Raw genomic sequence first — 17,842 nt, 5'->3', positions numbered from 1 at the left:
ATTTATTATAGTATTATTATTATTTATTATTATAAAACATAAAACCCACAGAACTCATCAGAACAGGCCTAAATAAATAATGACTTCATTTTGCTCTTACACAGCGGGAAATACAAACCAGCTAACCCACCCTTAGTAACCTACCCTTGGCTTGAGTGGAAACCAGTTGATCTGCTTGTTGGATTTATCATTCCAGTCCCAAGTTCCTAAATCCAGCTCCACTTCACCAAGGAAGCTATTCCTCCCAAAGGTATCATTGTGCCAGACAGAGATATTAAGGCTTTGGTTCCTTAGGAGACCCTTATCGATTTTGTACTGCCAGGATAAAGAATTGAGAAAAAAAAAAACCCACAAGTAAAACAAGCTGGATTTTTATCAATGCTATATCTGAACGTGACAAGGTTAGAAAAAGCCATGTCTGTCAGTTACACATCTGTAACTGCTCACTTCATTTCAGAACAAAACTTTCTTCATGTTTAACTTTTTTTTTTTCAAGCATCTTAAGCTCATGCTTAGCTTGTGTTTGTTTACAACAATCAGTGTTCTTAAAGCTCTGTTGCAGAGTACACGGAGTTAACCTGCCAATGGAAGGAGCCATCCACCTCATCCCAACGTCTCTTTTGAGGGCATCTAGACCTGTGCCTCAAAGTTCAGGCTCCTCATACTTCATGCATGCAGTATTTCATAGTTAGTAATAGTTTGATAAATACCCGCAGTATTTCATTATAGACTGGATTAAAAGTTTTCTTTTTGACAGAGGTCTTCCGTTTGCCCAGCTTGTATTTCTCCGGAAGCAGGTAGGCCTTCACATACCTAAAATTTAGACAGGCTTGTTAGAAGAGCAAGAAAGCCACCCTTTCCAACTACCCCTTCAAAAATACACAAGTATTTGCTTATAAAATAAAAGAAAACCACTTAACTAGTCATTATGGTTTGTTGTTCGGCTTGTTACATTTAAGAAATGGAACAGCAGTGGTGAAGTATAACAATAGTTTCCAAAGTGGGACATTAACCTCCTCCTACCAGAGGGAAATCTGTCAAAATGACTCCTCATACATACAAATACAGATCACTTAACTATAGTATGCCTAGATGTCATATTTTTAGGCTCTAATCCTGTTGAAAACTTACCAAAGCAGGATTTACCATCTAGAAAGTTGAATTTTAAAAGAGAAATTCATATTCTTAAAGTTTGAGCTTCCTATGTTTATACACTAATGACACTAATTTATAGTGTCATTTCCGCATGCAGTCCAGAGTGGAAAACCACATAAAGCATGTTGTAGCCTCTTAATTTATTTATTGGGTTGTTTACTCCTACACGTTGCACAGGTTGGAAAAGACCCCATCAGTTTTTATGCTCACATTAAAAGAAAAATTTCCCTCAGGAAACAAGTATATTCTCGGTACTTACGGGTCTGAGCGCTGTCGCTTAACATCTGCCACTGCCAAGTCCTTACACTGGCAAATGAAAATGTGGAGCTCGTTCAGCTGTTCTACATAATCAATAGCAAACTGAATGTTCCCCTTCACGTCAACACTGCCAAAGTCCGCGCTGTAGATGCTCATTAGACTCCCGCTCACCTGTATCACACAAGATGAGAAAAATTTTCCAGGCATTGCATTTCACCAGGGACTTCAAGATTAGGGTAGAAGTTATGCTCAGAATTCAGACAGTAAAGAAATCAACTGTGTCCCTTGAGATGTAATAACGAAGTGTAATGGACTCTGCTACACAGGCTTCTTGGCAAGCAGATTAACTACAGGAAGTTATTTGTAAATCAAAAGGTGTTAGGCCAAGTTTTCTACATAAAAAAAATTTCAATGTGTTTATTGCATGGAAATAGAAGAAATAAAATGATAGGATGCTGTAGATCTGGAGATTGCCTGTGATCATATTCTTGAAATATGACTTGTGTATCTCTTCAGATGATCTTCCTTGTGGAAAGCAGAGCCTAAGGGTTTACGACAACAGGCCTTTCTGAAAACGCTGACAAAAAGGTCAGTGATAAAGCCTACATGGCTGAAATATGTACCTAGATAAAGCACTGAAGATTCAACACTACATATGTAGAAAGAGAAGGATGTACAATCTTTTTTTTTTAATCTCAGTATCCTTCCCCAGAATTCTACTTTTCCCCATAAAATTCTCAAACTAATGACTTTTGCTGAGCTAGTTCACTGACTTAATTATGACCCCCTCCCCACCCAAGCCCCGCAACAATACTGTCTCTTGCTTTCATGTGTTTCTCCCCTTTCTCCTTGTTCTATAGAAATTGTCCCTCATTCTCAGCTACAAATGCAGGCTCTGAGGGTAGAAGCCACCTCTCTCACAGAGTATGCTGCACAGCAGAGGCCTGAACAGAATCTAATGTATTATTAGAGAAAAAAAAACAGTAAAACCTACTGACTTTGTTTTAGGCAATTCCATGCAAGGGTTCACATAACAGAGGGAAGGAAGGAGCCAGAGATGCCAAGGGAAGAAGGGGAAGAGGAATAAGAAAGGAGCCGAAACAATACTGAAGAGATTAGCAAAAGCAACGAGCCATTAAAACAAGGCTTTGGTTTACATACAGAGGATAAGGAGGCCATGCCAGAAGAGCCGCTAAGATTGGTTAGAGAGCTGGGACTCTTCTTGATTCTGCGAAGATAATAACTGCTTTCTGATGCTGTATCTGTCTCTCTGTCATCACTCTACAAAAACATCACAGAAAGAAAATCTGCGCAGGTTCTTTACAGTCACGAGGAACATTAAAAAAAAAAAGAACAACCAAAAAACCAAACGGAATTTTAATGGGGATTGAGATGCAGTGAAAACCTGAATTTAAATCCCCTTGTAGTGCAACATGAAAAATTAATATTTCTCAAATTAGGTCACATGCTTAAAAAAAGTTGAAACAGCATTTTTATGATGGAAAGCCTACACTGAACATTTTTTAAAGCGGTAATGAAACCAGGTTTGTTTTTTGGTGTTAAAACCTCAAGTAACAATGGAGAAGTACAAAGTTAACTTTATCTGGACAATTAAACTCAACTTCTCTATGTCACTATATCATGTATAAACCTACACAAGTGATAATGCTCAGGTCTCTCATCAGTCCCTTGCTGTTACGCAGCAAACACTATCAATTCTGTACCCTCTGTCTTGAAGGCAGCGAGCCCAGCAGAACAGCACCGGATACAGCCAATGGGTTTTGCAAAGCCTTTCTTGCAAGTGGCCAAGCAGGGCCCTGCGTTTCCATCAGGGACCTGCGGTTCTGGTCATTCCCAGGTTATGTGCTCACAACCCTCTTCTGTCTCCATGCTCTCACGGTACTAAAGCATCGATGCTCTACCTCCCACATATGCCTGTGCGAGCTGTTACAGAAAGCAACACCTCCCTGTTGTATTCCACCCATGAACGATGTATACAGTTTTGAACTGCTGTCATAGATCTTCTACTAACAGAGGCAGGATTAGTAAACAATTTCTACACATATTAAAATGAGTACTTATAGAAATAAGTATCTGGCATATAAGCATTTTGAATAAGTCTTTATAAAGATCTGTTGATTGTAGCTTCTCTGGCTGTGTCTACACTGCTGGCCAGGATTGTTCAGAGGCCAAAGGTAAGGACCAACTACTGTCCATCCTACATCTGACCACCTACAAGGCAAGGCTCCTTGGGAGAAAATTTGTCTTAGAGAGCTATTTGGGACTGTCCAAAATAAATCCAGGGAGCGAAGTAACAGTTCAGCAGTACGGATAATCAGTCCTGTTACACGGACTCTTTGAAAGCCAGGAAAATCCTAAGCCCTCTTATAAAGGAAGGATGTAAGGCTTCCCCAAGACCATTTTAGCTGCTGTCCACACAGTGAGTCAGCAGAAGAGGTACAGGACTGAACCCAGCCCTGCTTCCTTTCAACCCTGTCCTTAATTTACCCAGCAAAGCCTGCTCTCTGGCTGGAAGCAGCCAAAGCTTTTCTCGTGAAGGTTTGTGGAATGTCTGGAAGTTCAGAGACCAGGAATTATTAAGCACTGGGGTGATTCCATGCGTCCAGAACATATTAAAATAAGAATAAATCATAATTTAAAGTTAATTCCAAATGTTAAATAAGAATACTGTTACTGTTCACAAGTAGAGAACCCTTCATTTTTTAGGCTGTTATCTCCTTTAAGCAGAAGGGAAAGATGCTGGTACTCTAAGAGGTAGATTTCTTTGTATTTCTTCTTTAATTAGAAACTACATTATTATTATCAGAACTCATTATTTTAAAATTAATTCCAGAGCTGAACTAGCACATAGGGAAAAAAAAAAAAAAAAAAGAATGTATGGTGTTATGCATGTTCAACAAGGACGAGGTATCTCCAGAGCCTCCTGCTCCCCATCCCCAATGGAGCTACCTCTTTCAGGCATTTATGGTAGGAGGTTTGTGCTTGGTCTAAACACAGTCTCCAGGCCTCTCTATGGACTGTTCAGAGATCAGGCAGTTCATATCACTTCTCACTCTCAAACTTCAGAGTCATTTTAGGAGATTTGAATATGGCCTCAGAGCTTATTCCAAGGCCCACACCATGATGATAGTAACAGTAACAACAATAAAGAGACTTATTATTACAGGCACAGTATGTTGTTGGAAATTCCAAAATTCCACTTACACGGAGTTAATTCCTGGTACCTGAACCTACATCTCTAAGGAGAACACATAGCTAATACCCTTCTGAGAAGGGTTACCAAGTGCTGACTTTCTTATGGTCTTCCTCACTTATTTCAGATGTTAAGCTCTGAAGAAAATAAATGTATGCACATATGTGTGTTCTGAAGTTAGTTTAAGGACAGAGATTGCCTTTGGGCAGTAACAGGAAGCATTCACTGTGCTTCAACCTCCTAGAGAAAACACAATCTGTGTTGAGCTATACAGTAAGAATAAGCCTCTGGTTACTCAACTAAAGCTTCTGAAAAGTTAATTAGTCACCCACTGTTTGGGATCATCTCCTGACTGTCACACAAGCACAAGTCCAATAGTAAATTGACTTGGCAGACCCTGGAAAGCACTACTTGACAAATGCAAAATGCCTCAGTAATCTAAAGCTTTAGTTACAATATTTCAGAAATGCAACTTACCTCTTCCTGTAGGAATGAAGGTACTGACTTGCTCAGTCCTTTGAGTTTTTCAGGATTGGAAAACAGCTTATCAGGCTGTGAAGGCACTGTGGAAACTGAAAAGCAGCAATTCAAAATGCTTCAAAACCACATTTGTACATCAAAACAGTGAGATTCCATAACAGGACATGGTTAGAAACAAACAACTTCAGATGAAATACATGCACATGGGCAACCAGTTTACAGCTTGGATGCAAGATGTTTCTTTCCCCTGTAGGGCTCAGAGAAGCCATCACTAGAAGTATTATCTGCTTCAACACCTCCTATAACACCGACCAAAGAACTCTGTCTGGCAGGAGCAGAAGTATTTACATTGCTTGACACAACATACAAGCCTGGGTGCTGCAAGCAAATTCTGATCCAATGGGATGAAGAGAACATTTTCAGTTTACCTTCTAGATTTTCTTCCTAGAACAAGGATAAGCGCACTTATGCACTAACCATCCCTTCACTGACATTACAGTCATCATAAGGGCCTTAGTAAGAACTTGGCATAAAAGCCAACCTTTGTTCTTTTAATTACTCCATCTAATTAATTGCAATAGCAACATTTGTGTAAATCAAACAATTTTTAGGCCTAAACAAGGAAGTCTCAAGTATTTCTAGTTAATTTTAAGATGCTTATCTCATTAATGGTGCCCTTTTTTGAGCCCATCTCTTCAACTTTTGTGTATCTCTGTTGAAGTTCTGTTCTATGCTTTCACTGTACAAAGCTTAATTGCACAAGCTAACCTTGCAAAAATCCATTTTGCAGTAAGCCCATGATTCTCAGAATTTTCCATCCTATAACCCCACTTATATTTAATAACACATTTTAAAGCCTTATACTGGAATCACATTGTGAATTGCGCCAGTACTGAATATCGTATGAGCCACATGCCACAGAAGCATGTATCTAATGCATAAAATGAAACATTCCACATGATGGGATTGATTGCAAGGCGTGAGTTAAGCTTTTGCAAAGCTTTTGCTGTTAAAGCTTAAACAGTGCTCGATGTATCAGTTATTGTCAGTATGCAGCTAGTTGCGGTCTCGTCATTGAGCAAGTATCCACGTGCAGATATTTAACAACTTGTTAGTTGTTAAATAGAAAAGGATTTTTAATGTATTAGTTTAAATATCAGTGGAAAAGTGTCTCCGTGGTCTGCTGGAAGAATCCTATTACTCACTTCCTGCTGCATTGTCAGTCCTCTCTTGATGCTGCTCAGGTTTCAGACCTACTCAGTGTAGTAGCGACAACAGTCATTCAGTAGCACAAACAGCTTTGCAATGTTATAAATAGCATCAATGTATTTTATACTTGGGAAGTTTCTGACCTCCCCAGACCTCCTATGTTTCTGTTTTGCAACTCTGTCCTCCTTTGAGGAGCTGGATTGTAACAAGGGTAACATGGAGTGTACAAGCCAAGCGAAGCAAAAAGATGAATTGTGTTTTCAAGAGAACTTGCCTTGTTCTGTCTGTCCAGCTGTCAATTTGGCTGTGTTCATCATTTTTTCAAAACTTCGCTCTTAATAAATTTAACTCAAACACCCTCCCACCCCCTTTTCAGGTAAGGGTCTTTACATGCATCCTATCATGCTATAATCATCCTATTTATAGTATAGGCCATCAACATGCAAAATGCTTTAAAGCATCTAAAACAAGACAAGGAATGCAACTGTGCACAAACTATTGCTTAAAACTGTAGTGCTCCAATGCAGTAAAGAAAGAATTGTGTGTTATATTCCACCATATTCAGAGTCATCTGATGGATTTCTGTTGTGTTCATCTTGACATGCACTTGGAGCAGGTTTGCTTTTATTTTGCTTAGACTTGGAATTTCTAAAGGTATATAGAGAAATTTAACAGTGAGGCATCTGTAATACACTAAGGGACTGATGATACCACGAGCAGCTGATTTGGCAGTTCATCTGTTGCTTAGAGTAATTCTGCTTTGCTGGACTGAGACAGGGGTTGGAAGAGAGATTCCTTTTCAGCTGATTCATTCTGAAGGGTGTGTTGCCCTAGCAAAAGTCATCTTGCATCTTACGATGCAACAGACAAAGGGACAAATTCAATATTTACTTTGCCAAGGCCTTCAACTGAGCTAATGTTCAAAGTTCTCAATGATTTCAGTACCTGTTTCATAGGCTTAATGACCAAAGTAACTTGGCAGTTACTACAGATAGAGCAGGACATAACATAAATATAATCCTTAAGAATAAAACAACACAACAAAATTCTACAAAAGCATTTCAGTCATGCTGAAGTTAATCAAATCTAAAAGCACAATACAATTTCTGGTTTAAAAAAATCCTTCACTAGCAAACAGAGGCCATTGAAAAAACAATACACTTCCATGCAGACAGAAAAGATATTTACCATCTTCAGCACTAAGAGCTAATTCTTCCTTTGGATTATTTATTTTTCCTTTATCTGTGCAGGAAAAGAGTAACACAGAGTTAGGAACGTTGCTGTTCAGTATGATGAAATGGATGGCAGTGGTAATTGCAGAATTAAGAGTAATGAGGACAAAACCCCAAAACAAACCAGCAGAGCCACGACAATGGTTACATTCAAGAGATGCCTTTTACTACTTCAAGCCCACATCCAAGCAGCAGTCTCAGGTGGACACAATTTCTATCAGTGCTGTTTCAACAATGTTAGTGCATACCTAAAACCTAAAAACTAGTTAGAAGCAAGCAATAGTGTCAGTAGTATTAGAGGACTAGTTTGCCAACAACAGCCAACATCTTTCAAAATCTACACCTCTGTGCTGCAGTACAGTTTATGTCTTCCCCATCAGACACGAGGTAAGGATGAAAACTCTTAGCGGCAGGGTGAAGTGAAATAGGAATATTAACTAAAAAATATCCTAGGAGGCTACAGAGGGAAGTCAGGAATGAATTTTAAGTACAAACTCATCTCACTGTATTCTCTTACAGTGAGTTTGGGATATTGACTGCTAGAACACACAGCTGAAACACTACTATGATGACTTGTTCATACTTCCACCCTCTACCAATCTGACCCAATCGAGCAGCCAGAAGACAACTGCAGTTGTTGCTCATTACTGATTTGGGCAGTTGCCAATACTTCCACTATTGAAAAACTATCCAAGAAACAGTTCATCACTGATTGACACAGTGCATTTTTGGAAGATGTCTGCTTCATAGACCAGGGTGGTTTCAAAAATCAAACAAAGAACCGAAAACTAAACTGTATGAGAAAAGAATTCAGTTCTACAGTACAACCTCCATATGGCTTATTCAGAAACAAAGCTGTATGGAAAAGCAGCACAAACATGTTTAAGCCAAACTGGGGGTCATGGGAGACACATGCAAGCTTTGTGCTCACTTGAGGTGGCTGATGGAATGTCCTCTAGACTTTTGGAAGGCATTTTCCTATCTGCACTCCTTTTCAAAGCCATCAAAACAGGGTTTAATTCTTCTTCTGAACCTGTTATGAGACAAAATGTATGAACACTGCACACACAGACATGCCATTATAAGCAAGTCACCAAAAAAAAAACCAAACATGAATTTCTTAGGAGAATTTATTTTGACAGTTAGCAAAGACAGTGAACATTCAATGAGAAAACAAAATAAATGCAAAATAAACAAAATAAATATCTAGTTGGAATTGTCCATTTGCTCTCTCTAAATTCTCTTGGCAGGTTGGTTGTTTTGCTCTGAGTAGGTATCTCTGTACCAAGAGGGAGTTTTGGGCAATTACGGCATTTAATTGTCTAAGAACAGTAAGGATAAACTCAGACTTTAGCTATTTCATAACTACTTGCTATGATTCAACACAAACAAGTTAATAGCTTTAGTTTTTCCCTCTGTGTAAATTTGCATGGTTTTTTCTCCTCAGTAGAAGTAATTTTGTTTCAATGCTTGAGTAACAACCACGAAAACCAAACCAAACAAAACAAAAACCCCTCCATAAAAGCTATAGAGATATGTTGCTCTCTGAAATTATGCAATTGTCTCCAAGGGCAGAATCAAGACAGACTGAGGTTCTTCAGAAAGCTTTAAGACCCTCTCTCCTCCCAATCTCACTTTCCTCCCCTTCAGCCAGCCAACCAGGACCTACAGGGTTGCAGTTTGTAACTATGGGTAAAAAAACATTATGTTTCATTTTTTCTCATTAGTGTTGAGTTTTCACTGACTTCCATTGGAATCTCACTTGCCAAACAGGCTCAACAGTAAGCTGGCAGGCCCTGAAAACCTCATGGATTTCTCAGATTCTCCAGGTGAAGAAAACATTCCCAGTGTTCCAGGAACAGATTAAAAAGGTTAAATTACCTCCTCTTCCTTATGTTCTTCAATGACTATCACACTCAATACATTAGCTTGAGCTGCTATTCAACCAATTAATAAGAATCCTGGTAAATAGAGCACTTCATTTATATGCCCACTTTCTAGTGCAACAGGCAGCAACACTAAATGAAATGGCACAGAGCACTGGTATTGCCTTGACATCAGCCACTCCACTGGTAAGTATTTACCTTTGAAGAATGAACTGAGTCAGCCACTGTTGGTTTTTTTCCTCTTTTAATCCAGGATATTTAAAAGAAATACCAGATTGCTACAATATTATTGATTTGAAGATGTCATGGGGGAGGGGGAAAATAAAGGAAAATCATGAAGACTGATGCAATTGATTCATGCTGCTGATCTCCCCCTACTGAAGGGCTTACCCAGAAGTACTACATGTTCATCAAACACTTTCCGATTAAAGGACTTAATTAGTTTTTCCCATCCTTCCCAAGCAAATATCCAAAGCATTCAATTAAAAAAAAATAAGCATCACACACCCTTTTGATTTTGGTTAACATATTTTGAGGCTACGAAAAAATTGCAGCCATGCTTAACAACCCAGCACCATGAATTTTAGAAATCAAACGGCTCACGAGTTGAGCTTCCGGTTCCAGAACGGGACTCAGAGTTTTCATCTGAAAAGTTGGATCCCAAATCTGAGCTGTCCCCTTCCTCTTCATCATTATCCTCTTCATCATTATCCTCATGCTGAAACATTAGGCTGAGTGGAGCTCCTTCTGGCTGGGGAGAGTTGCCCTCATCTTTAAGTGGTGTGCTTGCTCTTCTGAATTTCAACAGTGCTTTAAATTCATCCAAAGATGAGTTTTCATCTTTTCTTCCTTTTTCCTTTATCTTGAATGGCCTGGTAGCAATCATACTGGTCTCTCCTTCCACGGGAAGAAGATTAACTGGAGCCACATTTCTCTTTTCTATTTTATTAATAGTTTCATTTCTTTTGGGCAGATCAGAAGCTTCAATTTCACTTACTGAAGCTTTGCTATGTTGTTCTGGAGCTTCCCCTGTGGTACCTATCTTCATCTGTCTATGATAGCTACTTACAGCACTATATGGCTGTGACTCTGTCATGAATAGAGTCTCTTTTTGTGATGGAAATGTTTGATCCCCAAACTTTCCCTCTTTTTGTAACTCTTTGGATACTGGAGATGAAGCTTCAGATGCTTCTTGAAGAAGCTGTTCTAAAGAGCTATGGAATTCACTGAATTTTGCAATATTTGAAACAGAAGTTTTTCCTATCTTTTCTTGTATTTCTTGAGGAGGATCTCTCTCCTGTTGATTTGGAGTGTGTGTTCTTTGGCCAGTCCGTATCTTACCTTGCCTTTTCTCATCCAGATTTTCTACCACAGAAGCTGGTGTTTCAGAGACCTCTTTTGGTAGCTTCTGCAAATCAATATCAAATACTTCAGCCTTGGGCAGTGCAGATCTTTCTATGGTCTCACTCATTTCCTGCGGCAACTCTCTACCACGCTGATAGGTCATGCTTTTATCTTCCATCTTGGCCATTCTCTGCACTGTGTTGTAGTCACGTTCTGGTTTAGGAGGTGGCATTTCAGAGGCCTCCTTCATCAGCTTCTCTAAAGTAAAGCTCAAGTCACTGACCTTGGATGGAGCAACAGACTTTTCTATGGTCTCACTGATTTCCTGTGGCAACTCTCCATCATGCTCATAGGTCATGCTATCATCTTCCATCTCAGCAGCTCTCTGTGCTGTGCTGTCAGCACACTTTGATTTAAGGGGTGGCATTTCAGATGCCTCCTGCACCAGCTTCTCTAAAGCAGAACTCAAGTCACTGACCTTGGATGCAGCAACAGACTTTTCTATGGTCTCACTGATTTCCTGATCATCTTCCATCTCAGCAGCTCTCTGTGCTGTGCTGTCAGCACACTTTGATTTAAGGGGTGGCATTTCAGATGCCTCCTGCACCAGCTTCTCTAAAGCAGAACTCAAGTCACTGACCTTGGATGCAGCAACAGACTTTTCTATGGTCTCACTGATTTCCTGTGGCAACTCTCCACCATGCTCATAGGTTGTGCTTCTAAATTCCATTTCAGTTGTTCTCTGTACTGTGTTGTAGTCACGTTCTGGTTTAGGAGGTGGCATTTCAGAGGCCTCCTTCATCAGCTTCTCTAAAGTAAAGCTCAAGTCACTGACCTTGGATGGAGCAACAGACTTTTCTATGGTCTCGCTGATTTCCCGTGGCAACTCTCCATCATGCTCATAGGTCATGCTATCATCTTCCATCTCAGCAGCTCCCTGTGCTGTGCTGTCAGCACACTTTGGCTTAAGGGGTGGCATTTCAGATGCCTCCTGCACCAGCTTCTCTAAAGCAGAACTCAAGTCACCGACCTTGGATGGGGCAACAGACTTTTCTATGGTCTCATTGACTTCTTTAGGCTGACCAGTATCTTCTTGGCATGTTGACTCTACAATACAATTAGTTTGTGATATACTATTTGTGTCATAGAATGTCTTAATTCCCATTCTTCTACGTTCAGAAGGTTGAGATGCAAAGGTTCCTCTGAGCAGGTTCTGCAAACCAGCTTGAGGCCTCTGAGAACTCCAAAGAGTATCATCCTTGCCTGCTGCCTGATGTTGTAGATGGAAAGGTTCAAATTCCCTAAAGAGTTTCCTGAGGCCTTTTTTGTTGTCATGCTCATTTGTTGATAGCACATTCGTTTCTCCTAGGCTTTTACTTATTTCTTCTTTTTGATCAGCAGAAGTGTCATGGCTCTGTTCTACTATTCTTTCAAAAACCCTGCACTGATCTGAGTGAAAAGTTCCTTCTTCCAAAATGTTTTCATCCAGATTCAAGGTAGATGACATCTCAGAGGCTTCTTTTTCTAATTTCGTTAGGCCTAATTTGAATACATCAAGCTCAGCTTTAGGTAGAACAACCTTATCCACAGTCTCTGTAACTTCCTCTTTAGGGAGACTGGGAGTAGTCTTCCTCTCTTCTTTTTCTATAGGTAAACATAGCAAATCATCTACTGCTATCTCCTTTAAAGCATCTTTATCACCAGGTGATTGGAGCAAATGCAAGAAAACATGATGCTCTTTTGAGGAAACAATACCTTTTTCTAAACATTCCTTACCTTCTTGCTCTGGAAGACCCATCTTTTCCTGGGGTTTTGAGGTAACTGCTTTTCTGTCCAGCTGGACAGAGTCTGTATTTTTTGTGTGTGTCACATTCAGACCTTTCAGGGTAGGTGATCCTAGAGGCAGTTCACATAGCACAGAATCTAATTTCTGTGGGCTCTCTCTCTCAGATGTTTGAGTTTGTTGTTGAATTAACTCTTCCTTGCTCATGTTATTTCTGCCTTTTTTCTCTTCCTTTGATTTTCTTTCATAGGCTGTTGAACTAGTATTATATGTCACAGAAACATCTCCCCTCTCAATACTATTTTGTAATTTAACTCCAGTATCCCAGAAGTTTCTCAAACTCTGGAACTGTGAAGGATCTGAAATTTGATTCTTGGATTTTTCATTCATTTTTTCTTTTAAAGATGAAACCTGGAAGTTGGGCTTACATTGGGAACAAGCAGCAACTTCTCCTTTAAGTGTTTCTCTCTCAGCTTTGTCTTTGCTTTCGGGGGAAGCTGAAGTGGCATCAGCTCTTGGCTGCAAATTACTGGCTTTTGGCAATTCTGTATATTCATGAAGTTCACCATCAGTTGGAAGTGCCCTTTCTATTTTTTCAACTGCATGGCCTGGTCCAAACTCAAAAGAGTTTTGATGTTCACTTTTTGAAGCCTGGCTTGCACAAATTCGTTCAGCACTTCTTAACATATTCTTGCTTTGATCATCCAACCTACTAGGCAGGTAAACCGCACTTGGTTTTATTTTGTCACTTTCTCCGAGACCTTTCAATGCACCCCCATCTGATGCACTAATATTGATATTAACGTCTTTCTCTCTATAACTGGGGATGGTTTTACTCCCTTCCCAGAATGCTCTGATCTCCTTTATCCTTCTTTTTTCTTGTATTGCCTTCTCCGATTCATGTTTCTGAGCTGGTACCTTGTGTTCTTGAGGTTCCGTGAAATTTGATTTTTCATTTTGTTGCTTGCTTTCTTGATCACGTTCTCTTTCTTTAACTCCTGTACTGTCAAATTCAGTTAGTGATTTTTCATTTTGTTCCTCATTCTCTCCCCCTTTCTTCGGTTTCATCTGCTCTTTTGTCAGCTGTGGATCTTCTGAAATAAATGATATAGGTGAAATACTATTCTGTTGTTTGATCTTTCCAAATGGCAACTCTTTTTCAACTTGTAGTTTTCTATCCATGTGAGGCCCACTGTGTTCAGTAGGAAGAACTGCTGTTCTGGATGAGAAACCCACTTCCTCTTTGGGTTCCCTGCCTTGGGGTCTGGCTGATACATGTTTCCCATCTTCAGTAACGGAAGTTCTTTTAAACCAATCTAAAACTTTTGATACAGGTTCATTAGCCACTTCATTGAGTTCATCAGCATATTTGTCAGGCTTGAAAGTGGTTTTAGCATCTTGCTCCTCAACGAGATCAGGCTTACCTTGCTGAAGACTTGTAGAATTGGTATTTGACACCTCATGTGCTTCTGTCTTAGCAGAAAGCTGACGATCATCTACAACGTAAACAAACTTAGAGTTAGGAATTGGACACATAACTCTATGAATGTTTGATCTGTCTTCAAAAATCTTTCGGGTTTTTGAGTTTGAGGGGATTGTTTGTTTATCTGTTAGCAGAGAAAACAGTTCTCTATCCTTGCGTTTTTGGAAAGAAACATACCGCAGGTAACAGAGTGAAAAATAAATGCCTGCTCTGAGAGATCCTACTGGAAGATGAATTGTATTACTTTGTGGGTATAAGCAGTTAAGACTGATTATCCCTATTCTAAAGGAAATTACTACACTGAAGGGGGGCCTGGGTGGTGGGGGACAACCCAGCATATTTGCGTTTAGTCCCACGAGCAAATCCCCAAGTCACAACTGGATTACTACCAAGGAGAGTGGTCAGCACTAAGTCAAAAATTCTTCTGTTCCTGTGCAGACAGACCTACCAGGCCTTATGACAGGAATTTTATCCAAATGCCATCACTTCACCTTTAACACCCACAGTAAAGGTGTTAACAATCAGATCAGAGCCTGGATAATTCTTAGGAATACCAATAATCTAAAAAACATTGACTACATTAGAGCATTAAAAGACAAAAAAGTGATTTAGAATTTAATTCTGCAGCATGTAGCACATTCCTACTAGTTTTGTTTCCTAGTGGTTATTTCTTAATACAAGTGATTCAAACATTTATGAATACCAGCTATATGCTACTATATTCTGTTCTGTTAGTCTCTTACCAGTAAAGCTTTTGTATGACTTCGATTCATGGCTCAAGATCTGGTTGGATTTATTTTTACGTGTCCCATCACCACTAAGTTCATTACCACTATTCGGCAGGATATTGCTGGAGGTCTTCTGTGGAGTTTCAAGTTTCTTAGGAGTAACTGTCTTTGTCTGCAAAGTTTCATTAACCATGAAGTTGGTGTCACAAGAGCTGGATGCTGATGTATCTTCTTGTAAGCCACCTATTGTTTTCACTTGTAAAGCTGATGAATAGGTTCCCAAAGGCTTCACTGCAGATACTTGCTTCTTTCCAGATGAATCTGATCTATTAGCATCACTTCCACTACTCTTTATTTCATCATATTCTAACAAATCAAACTCTCTTGTTTCTCTACCGTGGTGTAGCTGTGGGCTTTGCAGAGATTCTCCTTTACCTGTGCTAGAGGAAAACCTCACTTGTTTTAGTTTCTCCAGTGAAATTTGTGTGGAGTCTTCTGCTTCTTCTGTAAGAGAGTTCTTCTCAGCTTCTCCTTCAAAAATAGTTGCAGTAGGAAGACCATTCTTTTTCTGAACATCTAACATCTGATTAACACGAACTTCTGAGTCAGTGGAACTTGAACTTGAACTGCGCTTCAGGATGCCCCTGGGTGGTGTACCAATGCCATTAACTCTCTCTGTCCATTTGGCTGGTTTTGGAACAAAGTCTTGTCTTTGTAACACAGGATCCATTGTTTTGTGAATTAATTTTCTAGCTTTTGGGACAGGACGCTTAATTGGTCCTGTCTGTGATTCATCAGTAAGTTCTAGAGAAGGCTTCTTATGTTTCTCTGTTTCATCATTGTGTAAGTTTGGTTTAGGCTGGCTCTCTTCTGAGAGTGGCAAAGTTTCTGCAAGACACACAGAGAAGAAATCATCAATTTACATGACATTCATCTGCAGAAATGGAAGGGTATGACAGTGCAGATCTAAATGCAGAGGTCATATCGGTTTTATAGAAACATCTGCAGTAAAACACAGGTGGAAAATCAACATAGGTGTTGATTTCATTTGTATGTAATAGGAATTCTTAGCAGATGAAAATCCTGCAGTTATTTCTTATTTTAGAAATACACTATCTGATGATTCCAAAGACAGAGCACAGCAAATTCTTGATCAGCATTATTCCTGCAAGGGACAAATTTTGCAGGGAAGGGCAGGTTTTGAATGCACATACAACTCTTCAGGTTCAGAATATAAACACCCACCCACAGATATGGAAACAGGCTATTTCCATGTTCACATGAAACCAGATAAAATGCAAAAATGATCTCCCAGTACGGAGATGAATTTTTTTTTTATCCTAGTATGCAAGCTTCATAGAGAGGAGAGTCATTTCCATGTATGAGCCTGTAAATTACAATTTCAAATGCCTGTATTGTGATATCTCATCACTCATCTACTTGCTTGCAGAGAATACTGCGGGAGAGGAAGGATTTGAAAATAGGACTGAGAAAACAAAGGAAAAAATAAAGATCAAAGAGTTAAGGCTTCTTCTCTTGGGCCAATGGAAGGCCATAAAGACAGTTATGGCAAATTCAAGGAAATTTACCTGTTAACAGCAATTCAGGTCAAACAGCCCTTGGATGGAGTGTTTATGACTGACTAGAACTATGAGTAAGAGAAAGAAAGCAAACCTCATGTATTCACACAAGCAGCCATTTCCTAAGTATATTCACATGTTTTACGTGGGGTTAGAAATGAACTAATCGATAACTCCAACTAGTTAAGATAAAACAGGTTTCAATATCTTACAAAATGAAGCAATGAAAGTAAAAATAATTTCCATATAAACCACGAAGAAATTCACAGTCATATGCAAAATAAATGTCTTTACCCATCTTTGATAGCTGAAGTAGAGTGGCTGCTCTGTTTTCTGACTCACTACTGTTCAAGTTACCATCTGATGCACTGGAATTAAATGGATTTCTCCTTTGCTAAAAAAGAGATGAACATTATAATCACAGTCAAATTTTTATATCAGTACAATCTTGACAAAATAAATGAAAGTGCAGTGATTTTCTCTGCCTCACCACCTTGTCAGTGAAGAGTCTGAAAGCATGCCTCTTAAATTAGATACATCACAAAAGATCTAAACTATATGAACCAGGGAACTATCAGAAGTACTAGTGATAGCCTCATCTTGATCCTTCTGTCACCAACAGCAGAGATAAGCCACCACTTAAAGACACTTGAAAATCCCAAGTTGATGCAAGTTAAATAATTTTATCTCTGGTTCGGTGACTTTAGAGATATTGGAACACAGCAGGACAATTCTATTCAATGGTTGAAGAGGCTGGAAATAATGTCAAGCACAAACATCGATCATAGTCCTAAATCCATAGCTCTTCAGTGTTGAACTTAGTCGTTTCGATTAATTCCCTCCAAAACAAAGAATACTCTTTTTTTCCCAATTTACTATCTTTCTTCCTCAAATCTTTAATTATCTTTACCACCAAAGCAAATAAACACACCAACTGTAAAAGATAACTTCTGCTATATTCACTACCAGTCATACCTTTGCTGGTGAGACTGCTGTCTTCCCAGGTCTCTCCTCTGGTTTGTCTAGCACAGAGGTTATCGGTTTAGAACTGCAAAGAAAAAGCACACAACTTCAGCAAGCAGGACATCATTACCTCAAGCCTTTCTGAAAAGGCAAAGCAAAGGTTCATTTATACACACTCAAATACCACCTCTTGGCACCTGAAGTTTTCTATTTAGCCTGTTCTCATCAGCTTTAGAAACAAACCTTCTTTCCATAGCAAGGGGATATTCTGGATGCTTTGTTTCCTTGCAAAAATTTATGCTTGTTACAGGCTGCAATATTCTTGGCATGACAGAAACCATATTTCTTATATCTGTGAGAGTTTTGAGCAAGCTTTATGTAGATACAGCCACTCTCCAAATAATACCAGTGTTGCAGTCTCCATCCTTGTCCTACATTTATACTTCTAGGAAGGAAATTGGAGGAAAGTGCCAAAATTTGATTTTTTTGCAAAGTGTCCAAGTCAGAAAAATCTGAGGAACCCCATC

At 39.3% G+C, this 17,842-nt stretch overlaps 1 protein-coding gene across 1 annotated transcript; it reads right to left on the bottom strand.

The window, feature by feature from the left end:
- Positions 1 to 144: 144 nt before the first annotated feature.
- On the bottom strand, positions 145 to 17,400 carry LOC104488792 (synaptotagmin-like protein 2; the record flags this gene model as incomplete). The annotated part of the gene is made up of 12 exons (XM_010139739.1): positions 145 to 315; positions 711 to 813; positions 1,415 to 1,584; positions 2,575 to 2,694; positions 5,105 to 5,199; positions 6,313 to 6,360; positions 7,505 to 7,558; positions 8,480 to 8,581; positions 13,986 to 14,057; positions 14,788 to 15,660; positions 16,647 to 16,746; positions 17,328 to 17,400. Coding segments are annotated over 12 exons (1,981 nt in total), but the record flags the coding sequence as incomplete, so codon positions are not given.
- Positions 17,401 to 17,842: the final 442 nt, after the last annotated feature.

This window comes from Buceros rhinoceros, unplaced genomic scaffold, assembly GCF_000710305.1.
Source record: "Buceros rhinoceros silvestris isolate BGI_N320 unplaced genomic scaffold, ASM71030v1 scaffold12977, whole genome shotgun sequence".
Taxonomy (NCBI): Eukaryota; Metazoa; Chordata; class Aves; order Bucerotiformes; family Bucerotidae; genus Buceros; species Buceros rhinoceros.
Note: the sequence above shows the minus strand (reverse complement) of the source record. Positions and strands in the feature narration are given on the sequence as shown.